This window comes from Pristiophorus japonicus, chromosome 3 (genome assembly GCF_044704955.1).
Source record: "Pristiophorus japonicus isolate sPriJap1 chromosome 3, sPriJap1.hap1, whole genome shotgun sequence".
NCBI lineage: Eukaryota > Metazoa > Chordata > Chondrichthyes > Pristiophoridae > Pristiophorus > Pristiophorus japonicus.
This window is the reverse complement of record NC_091979.1, coordinates 74,486,433-74,508,160: the sequence shown is the minus strand read 5'-3', so window position 1 is coordinate 74,508,160 and position 21,728 is coordinate 74,486,433. Positions and strand designations below refer to the sequence as shown.

Genomic DNA, 21,728 nt, shown 5'->3' with positions numbered 1-21,728 from the left:
TTTATGTTTGAATAAAATAGCAACTCATGATTTCTATACCAAACCTCTTGATTTTTAAGTTTGTTTCTTGATTTATGAAACAGTGGGGTTGGCATTACTGAATACCTGTGTTCTTAAAACATTATTGAAACACTCTTTTAGCAGTCTTCAGCTCATGCAGCACTTTTGTATTATGAGTATTATACAGTATTTTAATTACATTTTAGATAGGAGGTGTTGATTACTAATCCATTTGAAAATGGGTCCTTCAACCAAAAGAAGTTTGAGAACCACTGTCTTAGAACTTGTTCCACTGTTACTCTATGGCTAGTATACCGGATCTCATAATAAACATCTCTGCATTAAAATTTGTATTCAATATCCAAAGGGATTGGAGGTAGAAAAATGTGTACAAAGATAAGTTCTCACACAAGACAAAATTAAACCAAGTTTATTTCCTCCTAAGATGATGAGATAATTCAGAACTATTTGATGTGTTGTATTCTGCAATTATGTTAAACAAGATTATGCCCTGTTTGCTGCTAAGTTATCCAGAGATGCATTGTTTGGTTATAATCAGGCCTTGTCTGCCCTCTCAGATCAACATAAAAGATCCCATTGCATTATTCAAAGAATAGGGAAGATACCCCAGTATCTAGGCTAATATTTATCCCTCAACCAGTACCCCCAAAATTGAGTATCTAGTCATTTCTCATTGCTTTTTGTGGGACCTTGCTATGCGTAAAACAGCTGCTGCCTTTGCCTGTGTAACAAAAAGTACTTCATTGATCATAAGAACATAATAGGAGCAGGAGTAGGTCACCTGGGCCCTCGATCCTGCTCTGCCATTTAATAAGATCATGGCTGATCTGATCATGGACTCAGCTCCACTTCCCTGCCTGCTCCCCATAACCATTTATTCCCTTATCGCTCAAAAATCTGTATATCGCCACTTTAAATATATTCAATGACCCAGCCTCCACAGCTCTTTGGGGCAGAGAATTCTATAGATTTACAACCTTCAGTGAAGAAATTCCTCGTTTCAGTTTTAAATGGGCAGCCCTTATTCTGAGACTCTGTCGCCTAGTTTTAGTTTCCAGAGTGGAAACATCCTCTCTGCATTCATTTTGTCGAGCTCCCTCATTATCCTATGTTTTGATAAGATCACCTCATTCTTCTGAACTCCAATGTGTATAGGCCCAACCTACCTTCATAAGTCAACCCCCTCATCTCCAGAATCAACCTAGTGAACCTTCTCTGAACAGCCTCCAATGCAATGCATGGGACCGAGTGTAATGAGCCAAGTTTGCTGATGATACAAAGATGGGGGGGAAAGCAAATTGTGAAGAGAACACAAAAAACCTGCAAAGGGATATAGACAGGCTAAGTAAGTGGGCAAAAATTTGGCAGATGGAGTACAATGTGGGGAAATGTGAGATTATCCACTTTGGCAGAAAAAATAGAAAAGCAAATTATAATTTAAATGGAGAAAAAGTGCTGCAGTACAGAATGACTGTTTGCCAACCGTAAATTTATCCCGACTGTTTTCTGTTAGTTAGCCAATCCTCTATCTATGCTAATATATTACCCTCAACTCTGTGAACTTTTATCTTGTGCAGTAACCTTTTACGTGGCACCTTATCGAATGCCTTCTGGAAATTCAGATATACCAGATCCACTGGTTCCCCCATATCCACCCTGCTCGTTACATCCTCAAAGAACTCCACCAAATTTGTCAAACATGATTTCTCTTTCATAAAACTATGCTGACTCTGCTTGCTTGAATTATGCTTTTCCAAATGTCCCACTACTGCTTCCTTAATAATGGACTCCAGCATTTTCCCAATGACAGATGTTAGGCTAACTGGTCTATAGTTTCCTGCTTTTTGGTCTGCCTTTTTTTTTTAAATAGGGGTGTCACATTTGCAATTTTCCAATCCGCTAGGACCGCCCCAGAATCCAGGGAATTTTGGTAATTACAACCAATGCATCCACTATCTCTGCAGTTATGAAATATCTCCTTAAATGTCTGCCACCGCTCAACGGCCTATTTACCAACTGAACATCCTTTTTGGGGTTTATTCCTTGGACTGTCTAGGTTTTCTGGTGCATAAGAACTCAAGCAACTCAAACGTCACCCATGAGCCTTCCTTCCTTCCTTGCCAAAATCTTGCATGTAAATCATTTTATGGCTTATTCTCCTAGGAGGTGGCATCCTAATTTAAGGAGAGAGGCAGTGCAGAAAGAGTACAGTTTTTAAGCAGTAATCCCGTTATTACATTTGTCTTAAGGTCACCTTGATTGCCTCCTGCTTGACATAATTTTGAGACAATGAAATGCCAGATGCCCAGGGTTTAATAACACAGAAATCCCATAATTGCCTTCCATTGCCACAAGGATAGCTGCTGCCATCAGTACTGGGATCTGAATACAATATTTAACGAACCTTGCTCAAAGCATGGTTTGCACATAGAATGACAGTAAAACTGTCCAGAGCCATCTGTAACCAAGCACCAACAGTTTGAGCTTGCATCACAATTGTAAAACCACTCAAGCCATGATCTGCATAACTACCAGCTAATCTCCCAGATACACCTGTATATGTGGTACCCATTTAACTTTTGAATTCCTGGGACATTGGAACCGGTTCTGAGGGAGGTGGGACCAGTATAAACCAGATGGTCTGCACCTGGCCAGGACCGGAACCAATATCCAAGGGGGAGTGTTTGCTAGTGCTGTTGGGAAGGGGTTAAACTAATATGGCAGGGCGATGGGAACCTATGCAGGGAGACAAAGGGAAGTAAAATAGGGGCAGAAGCAAAAGATAGAAAGAAGAAAAGTAAAAGTGGAGGGCAAAGAAACCCAAGGCAAAAATCAAAAAGGGCCACATTACAGCAAAAGTCTAAAGGGACAAAGTGTGTTAAAAAGACAAGCCTGAATGCTCTATGCCTCAATGTGACGAGTATTCATAATAAGGTGGACAAATTAACTGCGCAGGCAGATATTAATGAATATAATTGGGATTACGGAGACATGGCTCCAGGGTGACCAAGGCTGGAACTCAACATCCAGGGGTGTTCAACATTCAGGAAAGATAGACAGAAAGGAAAAGGAGGTGGGGTAGCACTGCTGGTTAAAGAGAAAATTAACGCAATAGTAAGGAAGGACATTAGCTTGGATGATGTAGAATCTGTATGGGTAGAGCTGCGGAATACCAAAGGGCAGAAAACACTAGTGGGAGTTGTGTACAGGCCACCAAACAGTAGTAGTGAGGTTGGGGTCAGCATCAAACAAGAAATTAGGGATGCATGCAATAAAGGTACAGCAGTTATCATGGGCGACTTTAATCTACATATAGATTGGGCTAACCAAAATAGTAGCAATATGGTGGAGGAGGATTTCCTGGAGTGTATTAGGGATAGTTTTCGAGACCATTATGTCAAAGAAGCAACTAGAGGGCTGGCCTTCCTAGACTGGCTGATGTGTAATGAGAAAGGACTAATTAGCAATCTTGTTGTGAGAGGCCCCTTGGGGAAGAATGACCATAATATGATAGAATTCTTCATTAAGATGGAGCATGACAGTTAATTCAGAGACTAGGGTCCTGAACTTAAGGAAAGGTAACTTCGACGCTATGAGACATGAATTGGCTAGAATAGACTGGCCAATGATACTTAAAGGGTTGACGGTGGATAGGCAAAGGCAAACATTTAAAGATCACATGGATGAACTTCAATAATTGCACATCCCTGTCTGGAGTAAAAATAAAAGTGGGAAGGTGGCTCAACCTTGGCTAACAAGGGAAATTAGGGATAGTGTTAAATCCGAGGAAGAGGCATATCAATTGGCCAGCAAAAGCAGCAAACCTGAGGACAAAGGGTTTAATTAGGAGGGAGAAAATAGAGTATGAGACGAAGCTTGCTGGGAACATAAAAACTGATTGCAAAAGCTTCTATAGATATGGGAAGAGAAAACAATTAGTGAAGACAAATGTAGGTCCCTTGCAGTTAAAATCAGGTGAATTTATAATGGGAACAAAGAAATAGCAGACCAATTGAACAAATGCTTTGGATCTGGCTTCACGAAGGAAGACACATATAACCTTCCGGAAATACTAGGGGACCGAGGGTCTAGCGGGGAGGAACTGAAGGAAATCCTTATTCGGCGGGAAATTTATGGGATTGAAGGCTGATAAATCCCCAGGGCCTGATAATCTGCATCCCAGAGTAAGGAAGTGGCCCTAGAAATAGTGGATACATTGGTGATCATTTTCCAACAGTCTACTGAATCTGGATCAGCTCCAATGGACTGGAGGGTAGCTAATGTAACACCACTTTTTAAAAGAGGGAGAGAAGATTTGGAATTATAGACCGGTTAGCCTGACATCAGTAGTGGGGAAAATGTTGGAATTAATTATTAAAGATGAAATAGCAGCGCATTTGGAAAGCAGCAACAGGATCGGTCCAAGTCAGCATCGATTTATGAAAGGAAATCATGCTTGACAAATCTTCTGGAATTTTTTGAGGATGTAACTAGTAGAATGGACAAGGGAGAACCAGTGGATGTGGTGTATTTGGACTTTCATAAGGCTTTTGACAGGGTCCCACACAAGAGATTCGTGTCCCAAGATTAAAGCACATGGTATTGGGGGTAATGTATTGATGTGGATAGCGAACTGGTTGGCAGACTGGAAGCAGAGAGTAGGGATAAACGGGTCCTTCTCAGAATGGCAGGCAGTGACTAGTGGGGTGCCGCAGGGCTCAGTGCTGGGACCCCAGCTACTTACAATGTACATCAATGATTTAGATGAAGGAATTGAGTGTAATATCTCCAAGTTTGCAGATGACACTAAGCAGGGTGGCGGTGTGAGCTGTGAGGAGGATGCCAAGAGGCTGTAGGGTGACTTGGACAGGTTAGGTTAGTGGGAAAATGCATGGCAGATGCAGTATAATGTGGATAAATGTAAGGTTATCCACTTTGGGAGCAAAAACACAAAGGCAGAATGGCAGATTAGGAAAAGGGGAGGTGTAACGAGACCTGGGTGTCATAGTACATCAGTCTTTGAAAGTTGGCATACAGGTACAGTTGGCGGTGAATAAGGCAAATAGCATGTTGGTCTTCATAGCCAGGGGATTTGAGTATAGGAGCAGGGAGGTCTTACTGCAGTTGTGCAGGACCTTGGTGAGGCCTCACCTGGAATACTGTGTTCAGTTTTGGTCTCCTAATCTGAGGAAGGACGTTTTTGCTATTGAGGGAGTGCAGCGAAGGTTCACCAGACTGATTCCTGGGATGGCGGGACTGACATATGAGGAGAGACTGGATCAACTGGGCCTGTATTCACTGGAGTTTCGAAGGATGAGAGGGGATCTCATAGAAACATATAAAATTCTGACGGGACTGGACAGGTTAGATGCAGGAAGAATGTTCCCGATGTTGGGAAAGTCCAGAACCAGGGGTCACAGTCTAAGGATAAGGGGTAAGCCATTTAGGACCGAGATGACAAGAAACTTCATCACTCAGTGAGTTGTTAACCTGTGGAATTCTCTACCACAGAGAGTTGTTGATGCCAGTTTGTTGACGGCTAAAGGGATCAAGGGGTATCGAGAGAAAGCAGGAAAGGGGTACTGAGGTGAATGATCAGCCATGAGCTTATTGAATGGTGGTGCAGGCTCAAAGGGCCGAATGGCTACTCCTGTACCTATTTTCCATGTTTCTATGTTTTATGCAAGTCCTGGATTGTGAGTCTTTACCAATACTGGGAGAACATTCTTCCAAGATCACTTCCCAGTAAATAGGATACATTAGTGCAGGTAATTATATCTATGTTGGAAGTTGGCAAGTGATTATTGTTGAATTTTGAGTACTGACCAAGGAAAGATTTCACCGGTGCAAGTATCAACCCAAGTACTTAATGCAAAAAGAAGTTTCAAAACAAGCCCAGCACACTGGGATTAAAGACTTCTCATTTTGCTGGTTCTGTTCATGCAAAATTGTTTGGGTCTACAACAGTCACCAATTCACTATAAATGGGGAATTTATCATAGAAGACAAGGATGGCTGACATAGGAAATAATGTTTATAATTGTGTAATTGGGGGCGACCTTCTGGGGTTGAGCCAGAGGACAAGGAGCTTTTTCTGCCTCTAGTATACCTGATCTAGGAATATCTGACACCGACACGGGATGCGCAAAGTGAAGCTTATGCTATATTTAAATTCACATTTTTCAGCTTAATAAACACAGAAGCGTAAAATATAAAATACACCACAAGTTATTTTACCAAAAGGAGTAATGACTTCAGAACATAAATTATGGAGAGGACAAAGTAGCAGTACAAATTGTTGTAAATGGCACAAAAAAACTGGAACTTCTAAACCAGAACAAAGCTTTATATTCAGCAAGTGCTCGAAGAGTACATGTCCACTAGGCATCAAACTCTTCACAGAAGTGTCCCAATGGTTTTTGTTCTTTTGGATGACACTTGCATTTACTTGTATGTGGAGATTAAACAAACATGGAATAGTTTATTACAGAGTCTGAAAAGTAGACCATTTTATATACATCTCTAGATTATTTAGTCAATGTGACACAAAGCTATCTGGTCCTGTTAAATATTTTCATTAAAAAGATGTCTGTCAGAAAGGGGAATGCTTTGATTGATCTGAATACAAAATATGTCAGAGTCATATAATATTATTCAATGTATTCTAAGGATGTCACAATTTAAAGATTCATTATAAACAGGGCTTTTATGTTCAAATTAAACTCATTTAAATAGTAAATTCTACACATGAGCAAGTGTGTAGAAAAAAAAAATAGGCATACATGAGTAGCACTGTGAACATGAGTCAGTTAGCAATAACTTTAATCAGTACAGGTCTGAAGAAAGTTGCCAAAACTGATTAACCGGAGGCATTTAACTCAAGGGGAAAAAAAACGTATTCCTTGCAGCTTTTTTAAAAAAAAAAGAAGAGGAAGAATATTGCAGTTGGGGTAGGGATATCTAACGAGAAAACTGTCTTTTGTCTGATTTATTCTTGCCAATTTGCTTGAAGATCTTTGCTTTGTGGACATTTTTGGACTTCTGATACCCAAATCCACCTCCACCACCTCTCTTCTTCAGTTTCATTCCTCTGGTGGCATTTACATCTGAAGTACTTTGGTTAAGAAAAACTACAAATATAAATACAGAAGTTACAGCAGGAATGACTAGGAAGAAATTTTCGCAGCACCATTCCAAAACTAATGACAAAATTCAGGAATGTACATCATTAAAGGTGTAAAATGAATTAAAAATAAGGTCAAATAGACAGATTACTATCGAGTCAAACTGATATACAGGCTGGATACATGTGCATTCAGTGATTTACTTTATCCCTCATCTTTTCAGAATATGTGCCAGATCATTTTACAAATTGGAACAGTAGACCAAATGACTTGATGAATAAATGCACGGAGGTGTAGTATGGAGATGATACACACAAGCAAAGTTTGAGGCTTGATCTAGAGACTGCTAAATTAGCCAATTTAACCCAAGGATATCGGGGAGGACATACAGAAGGTAAAGGAGTGTTTCAACTAGCCTTAATGTTCTTAGGTTGGGAAAGCAACTGCCTCTCCACCTTCCCCCCAAAACCCGACTATGATCTCCAATTCTGCCAGCTATGCAATGAGCCTTTCTAAAATGTATATTCACCTCAAGTAGTAGTTGAGGCAAATAGCTGGACTCATTTAAGGGGAAGTCAGATAAGCACGAGGGAGAAAAGAATAGAAGGGTATGCCAATAGTTAGAAGAGGAGAAACGGGAGGATGTTCGTATGAAGCATAAATGCCAACATAGACCAGCTGGGTCAAATGGCCTGATTCTGTGCTGTAGGCTATGTAAAGCTATGTGCTGTTGGTGAGAACGGGCTTGGTTCGGTAGTGATAGCCCAGTGACTGGAAAATTCCCCAAGACTGCCCACCCTTAACAAAAAATTGCTACTGGGAGAACAAGGGAAAAAATGTAGAAAGAGAATCAGAATTAAGAAAAATCTATAACTAAATTAGTAACAGAAAAACGCATGTTCTGTATTTATAGTCATGATGAAAATTCTAGCGTTTTCGATTGGAACTTCTGATTTAACCAACTCTTGGGTCAATATTCTAACACAAAAATTATGCTATAATGTTTTGAAATGGTATTCTAACCTATTTTGCATTATTTGAAAGGAAAAACAGCATCAATATGTCTAATTCTGTTTTAAAGCAAATGGCGACTTTGAGACAAGCTGGTTAAGAAATCAAAGTTCATAAACATCTCAAAAGTACCTCACGTTATTAATTACACTTTCAACAAAATAAAACAGCTCACAGGCACTTGTACCATTTTTTGCCATTACATACATATAATCTCCCATTCAAAACCAGCTTCAGTGCTTTCACTTGAAACAGCTCCCATCCTCTTAGAAACAGAAAATGTATTCTTCGAGACTGACAAAAGGCTAAAGACAAAGTAAAAGAACAGTAAAGAGTTTTTTTTTGAAGGGTGGAATGCTGTTAAATAACTTTAAATTTAGAAATGCACTACAAATAAAAAGAACATAATTGCAAAAGGATACTGAGATCAACATATGGTGGTACTTTGAAGCCAAATGACAGAGCCACTTTGGGTAGATCCAGGGTGCTGACACTGTAAATCTCTTTGAGAGAATGAGAATCATAGGAACGGATATAAGACTTGTAAGCTTCCTGTGCTGATTTGTGCAAGTAGTAATTTTTCTCAATCAGTTTTTCAAGCTGTAAACAAAAACATAACATGTTTAGATTCAAGGTGATGAGAAATGAAAGACAATCGCCAGGAATCTATGGTCAATTAGAGTACCAAGTGACTGCTGTGGTTTTCAAACTGTATGCTCATTACTCATCATACAGCCTCCAGAAATTCTGTATTTTCGAATGTTAAACAAATTAGAATTGAAGAAAAAGTATTAAAATGTTGTGCTGAAAGGAGTAGTTTGATGGCAAAATACCAAACAACAGATTAGCAAGATGCAGTTCACCCACACGGTGAGTTCCAATCCCAGAATGGAGAGGCAAGATGCTAACTCAAAGGGCATCGCTGGTTCAAAAGTAGCATTCACAGGTGCCTGGTCATCTTCTCCCACCCTCTCTGCTTTCCAAAGTTATGGACTAATAGTTCAATTCCTAATGTATGAAAATTTTCACAAAAAAGCTTTTCATAAAAGGCAAAAATATTCTGCAGATTTAATGCACCAAAATTCTACCAGGCACTTTCTAATTTACTGGTGCAGTTCCCAGCTTTTGTCGTATGTGGACAGCTTTTGTCGAATGTGGATTTTTTTACACAGCATCCACAGTTGCAGAGAAACTGCTCTATCCCTGGGAGAGAGCTGTGCAAGCATTCAATCCCAGAGATAGAGCGGTCTCCCTGCTGCTATGGATGCTGGGTCAAGAGCACTCCATCCCACAACAGCCGTTTCTTTCACCTGCTGCTGCCTCATGCTGACTTGCATGTCCCGGGTTTTAAGTTGTAAACGGACTTGGTGTTTTGAAGGCTGTCCATAGTTCAGAATTTGCGAGTATCCGAGGTTTAAAGGTGCAGCTTGCATCGATTGCAATGCAAGTTATTTAGGACATCCAGAAAATGCCTTTTTTTGGGAGTGTGTGATGTACAAGTTTCACTGTACCAAAGTGAGCATAAAAATAGAATGTTTCAACACTTAAAATTTAGATTTCATTTTACATCACAATTTATTTATAATGTAAGGTTAAAAATATTGTTTCTGGGAGTCTTCTCTGGATAATTATTTAAGGTCAACCATCTTCTAACAAGCCATATATCCTCACCTTCCAAAATGTACAAATTAGAAAAAAAAGAAAAAGTGGTTGATTTGATGAAGTTTTTGAACAACTGACAACTTGTAAAATCACATCTGTCGCGGATAAAAAAAAAAATACTATGCACATTTTTAACATTCCTAATATGGACAAAAGTGCCCACTATCAAATTACAGCAGCTTGAACAAGGCCAATGCAACTTTGGAACTCATGGGAGACTAACTGTTTAAGAGCTTGTCAGGCAATGTCATTATTATACATAAACACTGGTAAGTAGGGACAATTTAGTGTGGTTTATAAGAGGGTGAATAGGTTTGCAGATCAAAAATGTCTCGTGTAAAATTACTTTATTCTCTCTATTACACTCAGTGTTCAGATCTCCCTGGGCCACGCATCTCCCATGGCTTTCCCGAAACCAGAAGCCGCTCTGCGGCCAGCTGCAGAGTTTTGTTACAGCAGTTATTTGACAACCATTCCTCGCCGCACAGTATCAAAGATCAAGAATGCAGAATAAAGGGCAACCTCAGAATCTCTGTTGCTTGATACTGTAAGTTGTTGCACCAATGTTTACCACCAGAAAGGATTGTTGAACAGATCAAACTTTCAAAAGCAAACAATTATCTTAAATATGCAAAACACCAATTCACATATAGTTAACCTTAATTCAAAAATCATTTTCTTAGCCCAATTTCATTCATACTTATTATTACAGCTTTTGTTTTCATTCCAAAATTGACGATCACGTTCAGAGCGCTTTCCTTTTCCTGACTCCTACCCTGGCTTTTACCAATCACAGAATTGTAAGCAAACATGCAGCTGCAGATCTGAAGGACTCATTTTTATTACTTTACATGATAGTTTCATTGTATGCATGGAATTGGCAAGTAATTTTTTTGAAAAGCTATCTTAAACAAACACCATCACAATATATAGCTGCCTAATGTAATTTTACCTGAACTTGTATGTTTGATATCTTGCTCCACGAAAAGTCAAACTCATTCAGAGGTACCTATCAAAATAAAATTTAGCAGTGTAAAGGTTACGCTATATATTTCTGCCAGCAACTAAAAGAATAACCCAAAATATCTGTCAATGGGCCCGAAATGGGTCGATGCGCAAGGTCCGCCCATTTCTCAGTGGCATGTCATTTCACACCACCGGCATACCACCAAGACTGAAGAGGACAAAAGTGTTCAAAACATTTTCGGGGGTATGTCAGCGGTCTGCGTCAGGTGGCATGTATCCTAGTAGTCGATCCATATCTCCTCAATGGGCGGTGCGGCACGGCACGGAACTGCGCATGTGTGAATTCTCCCCCCCATCGCCCCCCCGTTTTTTTTACACAAGCATTTTACCCGCAATTTCGGGGGTCAGGGGTCACCTGCGCATGCCTGAAGAGGGAGGGAGAGAGAGGAGCAGAAAGCTAGTCGACGAGCAGTTACTTGAAAAATACCAAATATATCCCAACCAACTAATAATTCTTCAGTTTGAAGACTAAGAAAAGATATTTAACAATGCAAAAATCTCAGTGATGATCTCTTTTCGGAAGCGCAGCCTTCGGACACCGTCAATCGGTCAGGTCCAAGTATGAACACATCTCCCTGAAGATCCTTTGTGGGTAAGGCCTCCTCCTCCTCATCATCCATTACCCTTATAACTATGTTGAATAAACTTCCTTACGTCTGGTTCCTCCATTAGATAGGCAGTCAGCAATACAGCCTGAGATAATACAGGCCCCGTTCTTGAAAAAAAATAACTAAAATGCCTTTCTATCTTAATAAGTTACGCAGTAATAGTAAATATACATTTTCCAATCAAAATCGCACTGTAAAATTACTGTCCACCTCAGAAATAGAGCTGCGGCATTAGCTGATATTTCCCAATTTCCAAAATGATGGATCCGTGCACTCCGCCCATTTGCCATTGCGTAAAGCCACCTTTTCCAGGACGGTATGCAGCTCCAATGGTACGCGATGAAAAGCGGACTTTTTGGGCGGTACGCGGGCGGTCCTGCACGGTGGACGGTGTGCATACCACTCGGCAGTATGTCAATGATGAATATTCCGCCGGGTGGCATGTCAGCAGTATGTAGGTGTTTTTTGAACAAAATCGCATTTTTGGGCGGTATGTCGACCAATTTCAGCCCCAATATGTTTACCATAATATATGAAATGCCCTACATTACAAGTGACTACACATGTATTTCATTGGTTGTGGAACATTTTGGGATGCCCGGAGGTTATAAAAGGCTCTGAATAATACAAATGATTACTTTCCATTTAAAAAGTCAATTTGTTTTAGACAAACTCCTAGTTACACCAATAGACAAAGCAAAACTACGAATATTTCATGGTTTTATTTTTGAATCTCTTCCCACTTTTCAGCCTGTCACCATTAAACAGTAGATAGGAACTAGCAAGGTGAAATTACAGGCGTAGAGAAATTCGATTCTATGTGACACCACAGTTAATAATTCCTTAATTTTACTTCAGACTACATAGGCTCCCCTAAGTACTTCAATGGGGCTCAAAGTCTGTGGCTGGTTCAATGATCATCAGACTGACCTGCCGTCTTGAAATAATTTGGAAATTATGCAAAACATGCAGTAACACATGGGTCTTTACTTTCACTTTTGTAAACAAAAGGTTTAAAACAGAAGCAAAAATTAGGAATCACTTGACTACTAGGTAACTGAACCTTGAATTAAATCTCACAATGTCCATGGAAAATGAACAAGAAACATTTACCCTGGCCTGTTTGAGGTAACGAAGGAAACCCAGCTCTTCCGCTCTCAGGATAAGTAATGCATGTCCTTGTGCATTCATTCCTCGTGCAGTCCTACCCACACGGTGGATATATTCCTGGTATGATAGTGAAAAGTCAGAACAGAATGAATTTTTATTTTATTTGGGTAGAAGTGCAGGGTAAGTATTTAAACCACATAAATCTTCCAAACGAGCTGCATAAATGGGTGTATATTTGCTTCACCTCTATGTAGTTAAAAATCACAATACAAGACTCGAAGCTGTCAACATTCAAAAATTACAATACGTTTAGTAAAATTTAAAATGGGATTCCTTCTCTTTTGCCTTGTTATGACCAAGGAAGTTCCAAGCCCCTGACCTCTACCACCGAGAAGGACATGGCAGCAGGCACATGGGAACACCACCACCTTCAAGTTTCCTTCCAAGTCATAACCACCCTGACTTGGAAACATATCGCCATTGCTTCATCGTCGCTGGGTCAAAATCCCGAAAGTCCCTCCCTAACAGCACTGTGGCAGAACCTTCACCACACAGGCTGCAGCGGTTCAAGGTGGCGGCTCGTCACCATCTTCTCAAGGGCAATTTGAGTTGGACAATAAATGCTGGCCTCGCTGGCGAGGCCCACATCCCATAAATGAATTTTTAAAAGTTTTAAAGAATCACAAACATGCAAGGCCTATTAAAGCTTGTGCCTTTAGTATTTCAAAAAGTCCAGCATCCAACTGTATTTTGAAAGTCCATAATGTTATCTCTACTACCATCCAATACATTATTCCAAACATTCAGCATCCTTTGTGTAAAAAAAGTTCTTTCCAATATTGGTTTTCAAATTACACTTCATAAAAACATAGAAAATAGGCGCCATTCGGCCCTTCGAGCCTGCACTACCATTCAATATGATCATGGCTGATCATACAACTTCAGTACCCCACTCCTGCCTTCTCTCCATACCCCCGATCCCTTTAGCTGTAAGGGCCACATCTAACTCCCTTTTGAATATATCCAATGAACTGGCCTCAACAACTTTCTGTGGTAGAAAATTCCATAGGTTCACAATTCTCTGGGTGAAAAAGTTTCTCCTCATCTCGATCCTAGATGGCTTACCCCCTATCCTTAGACTGTGACCCCTGGTTCTGGACTTCCCCAACATCGGGAACATTCTTCCTGCATCTAACCTGTCCAATCCCGTCAGAATTTTATATGCTTCCATGAGATCCCCTCTCATTCTTCTAAATTCCAGTGAATATAAAGCCTAGTCGATCCAGTCTTTCTTCATGTCAGTCCTGCCATAGCGGGAATCAGTCTGGTGAACTTTCGCTGCACTCCCTCAATAGCAAGAATGTCCTTCCTCAGATTAGACCAAAACTGCACACAATACTCAAGGTGTGGCCTCACCAAGGCCCTGTACAACTGCAGTAGGACCTCCCTGCTCCAATACTCAAATCCTCTCGCTATGAAGGCCAACATGCCACTTGCTTTCTTTACTGCCTGCTGTACCTGCATGCCTACTTTCAGTGACTGATGTACCATGACATCCAGGTCTCGTTGCACCTCCCCTTTTATCATTCAGATAATATTCTGCCTTCGTGTTTTTGCCCCAAAACTGGATAACCTCACATTTATCCACATTATACTGCATCTGCGCACTCACCTAACCTGTTCAAGTCACCCTGTAGCCTCTTAGCATCCTCCTCACAGCTCACACTGCCACCCAGCTTAGTGTCATCTGCAAACTTAGATATTACATTCCTTTGTTTAAATCATTTATATTGTAAATAGCTGGGATCCCAGCAATGAACCTTGCGGTACCCCAATAGTCACTGCCTGCCATTCTGAAAAGGACCCCTTTAAATACCACTCTTTGCTTCCTGTCTGCCCACTAGTTCTCTATGCACGTCAATACATTACCCCCAATACAATGTGCCTTGATTTTGCACACTAATCTCGTGTGGGACCTTGTCAAAAGCCTTTTGAAAGTCCAAATACACCACATCCACTGGTTCTCCCTTATCCACTCTACTAGTTACATCCTCAAAAAATTCTAGAAGATTTGTCAAGCATGATTTCCCTTTCATAAATCCATGCTGACTTGGACAGATCCTGTCACTTTAATAATTGATTCCAGCATTTTCCCCACTACCGATGTCAGGCTAACCGGTTTATAATTCCCTGTTTTCTCTCCCTCCTTTTTTAAAAAGAGGAGTTACATTAGCTACCCTCCAATCCATAGGAACGATCCAGAGTCCATGGAATGTTGGAAAATGATCACCAATGCATCTACTATTTCTAGGGCCACTTCCTTAAGTACTCTGGGATGCAGACCATCAGGCCCTGGGGATTTATCGACCTTCAATCCCATCATTTTCCCTAACACCATTTCCTGACTAATAAGGATTTCCCTCAGTTCTTCCTTCTCGCTAGACCCCATGTCCCCTAGTATTAATATTATAAGAACATAAGAATTAGGAACAGGAGTAGGCCATCTAGCCCCTCGAGCCTGCTCAGCCATCAACAAGATCATGGCTGATCTGGCCGTGGACTCAGCTCCACTTACCCGCCCGCTCCCCATAACCCTTAATTCCCTTATTGGTTAAAAATCTATCTATCTGTGACTTGAATACATTCAATGAGCTAACCTCAACTGCTTCCTTGGGCAGGGAATTCCAGATTCACAATCCACTGGGAGAAGAAATTCCTTCTCAACTGGTTTTAAATTGGCTCTCCCAATATTTTGAGGCTGTGCCCCCTAGTTCTAGTCTCCCCGACCAGTGGAAACAACCTCTCTGCCTCTATCTTGTCTATCCCTTTCATTATTTTAAATGTTTCTATAAGATCACCCCTCATCCTGCTGAACGCCAACGAGTAAAGACCCAGTCTACTCAATCTATCATCATAAGGTAACCCCCCCCCACCTCCGGAATCAGCCTAGTGAATCGTCTCTGTATCCCCTCCAAAGCTAGTATATCCTTCCTTAAGCAAAGTGACCAAAACTGCACGCAGTACTCCAGGTGCGGCCTCACCAATACCCTATATAGTTGCAGAAGGACCTCCCTGCTTTTGTACTCCATCCCTCTCGCAATGAAGGCCAACATTCCATTCGCCTTCCTGATTACCTGCTGCACCTGCAAACGAACTTTTTGGGATTCATGCACAAGGACCCCCAGGTCCTTCTGCACCGCAGCATGTTGTAATTTTTCTCCATTCAAATAATATTCCCTTTTACTGTTTTTTTCCCCCAAGGTGGATGACCTCACACTTTCCGACATTGTATTCATTCTGCCAAACCATAGCCCATTCGCTTAACCTATCTAAATCTCTTTGCAGCCTCTCGGTGTCCTTTACACAACCCGCTTTCCCACTAATCTTTGTCTCATCTGCAAATTTTCTTCCACTACACTCTGTCCCCTCTTCCAGGTCATCGATGTATATTGTAAACAGTTGTGGTCCCAGCATCGATCCCCATGGCACACCACTAACCACCGATTTCCAACCCGAAAAGGACCCATTTATCCCGACTCTCTGCTTTCTGTTCGCCAGCCAATTCTCTATCCATGCTAATACATTTTCGGGTGGTTATTTGTGTCTTCCTTAGTGAAGACAGAACTGAAGTATTTGTTCAATTGGTCTGCCATTTCCTTGTTCCCCATTATGAATTCACCTGATTCTGACTGCAAGGGACCTACATTAGTCTTCACTAATCTTTTTCTCTTCACATAGTCAGTTTTTATGTTTCCTGCAAGCTTACTATCATACTCTATTTCCCCCCTCTTAATTAAACCCGTTGTCCTCCTCTGCTGAATTCTAAATTTCTACCAGTCCTCAGGTTTGCTGCTTTTTCTGGCCAATTTATATGCCTCTTCCTCGGATTTAACACTATCCCTAATTTCCCTTGTTAGCCACAGTTGAGCCACCTTCCCAGTTTTATTTTTACGCCAGACAGGGATGTACAATTGTTGTAGTTCATCCATGTGATCTTTAAATGTCTGCCATTGCCTATCCACTGTCAACCCTTTAAGTATCATTCGCCAGTCTATCCTAGCCAATTCACGTCTCATATCATCGAAGTTATCTTTCCTTAAGTTCAGGACCCTAGTCTCTGAATTAACTGTGTCGCTCTCCATCTTAATGAAGAATTCTACCATATTATGGTCACTCTTCCCCAAGGGACCTCGCATGACAAGATTGCTAATTAATCCTTTCTCATTACACAAGACACAGTCTAGGATGGCTTGCTCTCTAGTTGAATCCTCGACATATTGGTCTAGAAAACCATCCCTTATACATTCCAGGAAATCCTCCTCCACAGTATTGCTACCAGTTTGGTCATCTAATGTCATTCTTATATCCCCTGCATGTACTTGTCTGCCTTATGACGTAACATTGAAATGATATTCTTGGTTCACCTGCTTTTTCAACATCTTCCTTAGACTATATAAAGATTGTGCTTTTCTAATTGTTCCCCACAAGTTATCCCCAGTACACTTATCATTTCTGTTGTTCTTCTCTGCATCCTCTTCAATAAATATACACCCGTTTCCAGTGTGATAACCAGAACTAAACAGCACTTCAAGTCCTGTCTGACCATTTCATTGTAAAGCCTTAGCATAACCCCTAGAGAGTTTATATTGGGGCTGAATTTGCAGTCAGAGGCTTCCTGCGGGTGGAGGCCCCGGACCAGCAAAAAAAAAATCTATAAACTTACCTTCTGCCTTGGTATCTATGGGGACTTGCGCTCCTGAGCCTAGGCCTGCGTAGAGGCCCACGTATCCAAGGGGTGTATGCGGTTTGCAAGCGTCCCTGGGATCATGTGGTCTGGCCCAACCAAAGAAACGAGATTCCCATTCACGCTTATGAGGATATACGGAATCACCATAAGCATGAATGGGGATCACATAAAAAAATTTATCATAACAAGTACATTTTGAAAAGTTACATGTTTAAAATTAATTAAAAAATATAATTAAACATTTAAAACAAAAATTCAATTTTTGAAAAATAAAATTAAATGTTTTAATGAGGCTAAAAATAACCATACCTTATTGTACGTGTTTTAATGTTTAAGTGAATGAAAAAAATATTTTTATGTTTTTAAAAACTCTTAAGCTGGTAAAAGCAGGCCTTATGCCTGCTTTTATCTGGTGTCAGAATTTCACAGGCATTCGCTAGGCTGAAGTTGGGCACCGCAGAGGCACTTTTCCCTGGGATGTGGAGGATCTGTCAAGAGAATTCTTGAGAGATCGCAAGTTCCAGGCTTTCGCACATGCCTAAACCCGGAACTTGTGTGGGCTCTATGGGCGCAAGACTGCAAATTACAGCCCAATGTTGATCAGTCATCAAAGTATCTGTCTATATTAAAACTCATATCTGCATGCACTTCCTGTCAACACCACCAGTGGCAGCACCACTGACAGTGTGGAAACTGCCTATATAAACCTAAGGGCCCAAGTTTCGGGTCGCGCCGAGAATGGTGCAGCCCCGACCTGGACGCCCGTTTTTCGCGCCACAAAGTGCGCCTAAAAAAAGCGTTCGTATTCTTCAGCTCCCTGCAGGTCGTTTGCAGCTCGGCGCGGCGCAGCATGAGCTGTAGGGTGCGGAGCCAGGTCCCTGCGCTGAAAACAGTGCCGAGACCTCTGCACATGCGTGCGACAGTAGGCGCGCATGTGCAGTAGCTCCAGGCGCCCAAAACTGTGTGGGAGGGGCCCGAAGCACGCAGCCCCTAGTCCTGGCCGAATGGCCTTACTGGGGCTGCGTGCATAAGGCTGCCTCCCACGCCCAGCTCCGCTTCCTCCCGAACCGACTCCCGCTACACCCCCCCCCCCCCCCGCGCTCCCCCCCCCCCCCCCCCGACCTGACCTCCATCTCCCTCCCTCCCCCAACCCCCCGACCCGAACCGACCTCACCTCACCTCACTCCCACCACCTCTCCGACCCGACCCGCGCTCCCGGCCCGACGCCACCTACCTGTAAATCTGGTGCTGGGGACGGGCCCTGCCTGAAGTCTTGGGCCCAGCCCATTCAGCCTCCCTCTCCCTTCTCCTCTCCCCCTCCCCCTTTTTCTCTCCCCCTCCTTTCCCCTTCCCCTCCTCTCCTCTCCCCCCCTTCCCCTCTCCCCCCCTTTCCCCTTCTCCTCTCCCCCCCCCTTTCCCCTTCTCCTCTCCCCCCCTCCCCTTTCCCCTTCTCCTCTTCCCCCCCCTTCCCTTTGTCTGTCTCTCTCCCTCCCCTCCCTCTCTCCCCCTCCCCTCGCTGTCAGAAACACAGACACTGACAGACAGAGAGTGAGAGACACACAGAGAGAGAGAGAGAGAGAGAGAGAGACGCTGACAGAGACACACTGGGGGGGGGGGGGGGGGGGGGGGGGGGGGCATCCCAGCACGCTGTTGGAGGGCTCCCGGTGCTGCAGTCGGTAAGTAGAAAATGTTTTATTTATTGATTTTTCAAAAAAAAATTTCTTATTAATTTTTTGATTGATTTATTGGTTGATTTATTGATGTTTTTATCATTTATTATTGATGATGGCTCTTTATTTGTAAAACTGAAGTGTTTAATGTTTGTAAACTTCCCTTTAAACCCACCCCCCCATTCCCTACGCCTGATTTGTAACCTACGCCTGATTTTCTAAAGTGTAGACAAGGTTTTTTCGAGCGTACAAAAATCTTCACTTATTCCATTCTAAGTTAGTTTGGAGTAAGTTTTCACTGACGAAACTTTGAAAACAGGCGTAAGTGGCCGGACACGTCCCCTTTTGAAAAAAAAATTCTGTTCCAAAGTGAAACTGTTCTAACTGACTAGAACTGGAGCAAACTAAATGCCGAGAATTTGAATTTCTAAGATACTCTGTTCTACACCAGTTGCTCCAAAAAATCAGGAGCAACTGAGGCCGAAACTTGGGCCCCAAAATTTATAATGGAAAAAGAGACCAGCATTATGCACAAGTGCAAGATTTTTAATATAGTATTTAATTTGATATTTTCTATCTACATAAAAAGGAACACAATGTATGACTTTATAAATTTGATTGGCATCCATTTTGTCCCTGCATGTCTGTGAAGCACCTTGGGTCGTTTTGTAGGATGGTGGGAGTAGGCAGACATAAAAAAAATTTAAACAACAGATGTAAATTAGAAAAAGTTGGAAAGATAGTTAGATAGGTGAAGAGAACATTGAAAAGCAATATTAAAATAAAAAGTAGAAAGGCAATTGGGAGTAAAGGGAAAAAGAGGGGACAAGATAGACCAGCTGATAACCAAAATAAAAGTGAAACTGTTTTGGGGTTAGTAGGTTGGGGTTAATGTTCCCCCAATTTGTTGTGTGTGCACATGGCCCCTTCAGTTTTGTGCATTGAAAATCTGGGTCCCGGGCTGCGTGGGACCAGCAGAGAGCTGCACAGCCACGCAGCTTAGTGGGAATGTTGGTTGGGGTTATTATATCCATTTCTGGAGTCCTTTTATTACTTAATATACACATTTTTCACGTAAAATTAGTGACAGGAATTCCCAGAGGCTGCCAGAATTTGAGAGGTTAAATAGTTCAGTGGAGGCAGACAGAATTTACCAGTCATAATATTAACAAGATTTAGATGCAATGGGCATTGAAATTGAAATTGAAAATGTTAATATCACCGTAAACCTTCACTGCCATGTGTGGATCACAGTAAGTATACTGAGCAGCCTTTCCCTGTCTATTTTTTTCATTATAACTTCATGCTTTTATGACTTGCATTAATATAGCGCCTTTGACATAGTAAAACATCCCCAGGTGCTTTACAGGATCATTATCAAACAAAATTTGACACCGAGCCACATAAGTAGATATTAGGACAAATGCCCAAAAGCTTGGTCAAAGAGTTAAGTTTTATGGAGAGTCTTAAAGAGGTGGATAGGCAGAGAGGTTTAGGGAGGGAATTCCAGAGCTTAGGGCCTAGTCAGCTGAAAGCACATCAGGTAATGGTCAAACGACTAAAATCAGGGATGTGCAAGAGGCCAGAATTGGAGGAGTGCCGAGATCTTGGAGGGTAGTAGGGCTGGAGATTACAGAGATAGAGAGAAGCAAGGCCATGGATTTGAAAACAAGGATGAGAATTTTGACATCGAGGCATTGCTTAACCGGGAGCCAATGTAGATCAGTGAACAGGACTTGGTGCGAGTTAGGATACAAGCAGCAGAGCTTTGGACAAGCTCAAGTTTAGAGGTAACAAAGGTATTATAATGGAAATTGCCAATATAAACTTGTCACCCTACCACGCTCTCTATTTTTTCTCCTTTGATATGTCAATCTTTACCACTTTTCCATTCAAATTGCTGAAAACAGATTTTCAGCCAATGGTCTATTTATTTGAATTTACTCCCACTTACAAATGGTAATAAAATGATGAGGAAGAACAGTAAAGCAGTGTAGTGGTTATGTTACTGAACTAATAATCCAGAGAGCTGCATTAATAATCCAGAGAATGTGAGTTCTGAGCAGAGTGGTTTGAAAATTTGAATTCAGTTTAATATAACACCTGGAAATAAAAGTGATCAGGAAGCTGTTTGATTGTCTTGCTGTCCTTACCAGATCTGGCCTATACGTGACTCCAGTCCGACACCAATGGTTGACTCTTAACTGTAGGCTAAGCAAACTGTATTCAGCAAATAGGCCAGAACGGCAGGCCACTTGGAAAACATTTTGTTTAGCTCGAAAGCTACTTCAAACGTTTATCTAAACAGATCTGGGGCTATTCAAACGCAATTTGCATCTGAGAAAACTAATGGGCCTGAAGCAATGTTCCCGTTAAATCTTTGAGAGAACATTGGCATGAAGCACTTTGATGTATGAATAAATCCAGTGAGAAAGCTTGTAACAAACTTTAGAATTAGTATAGTAACTTTTGTACTCATTTTGTGTGAAATACTATACCTTTGGATCATCAGGGGGGTCATACTGTACAATCCAGTCTACTTCAGGAATATCCAGCCCTCTGGCAGCTACATCTGTACACAGCAATATTCCATCGTTTGCATTACAGAACTGGAAGAAGGTGGATGTACGTTTTGTCTGCTTTTGCTTTCCCTAAAGATATTGAGCAGAGAAAATTGAGAGAAACAATTATGAAAAGTGATTTTCATTTAAATGTTAGAAACATTCTGTAAATCGAATTGTAAAATGTT

General features: G+C 41.5%; 1 protein-coding gene across 1 annotated transcript in view; it reads right to left on the bottom strand.

The window, feature by feature from the left end:
• Positions 1 to 414: 414 nt before the first annotated feature.
• The window catches only part of ddx18 (DEAD (Asp-Glu-Ala-Asp) box polypeptide 18), a 45,715-nt gene continuing 24,401 nt past the window's right edge, over positions 415 to 21,728 (bottom strand). The window contains exons 10-14 of the mRNA XM_070875460.1: positions 21,478 to 21,630; positions 12,566 to 12,679; positions 10,771 to 10,827; positions 8,579 to 8,756; positions 415 to 7,127 (exon numbers count right to left, since the gene is read on the bottom strand). Coding sequence (XP_070731561.1) covers positions 6,982 to 7,127; positions 8,579 to 8,756; positions 10,771 to 10,827; positions 12,566 to 12,679; positions 21,478 to 21,630 — 648 coding nt within the window. The 3' untranslated portion in view covers positions 415 to 6,981. The remainder of the gene's footprint in view (positions 7,128 to 8,578; positions 8,757 to 10,770; positions 10,828 to 12,565; positions 12,680 to 21,477; positions 21,631 to 21,728) is intronic.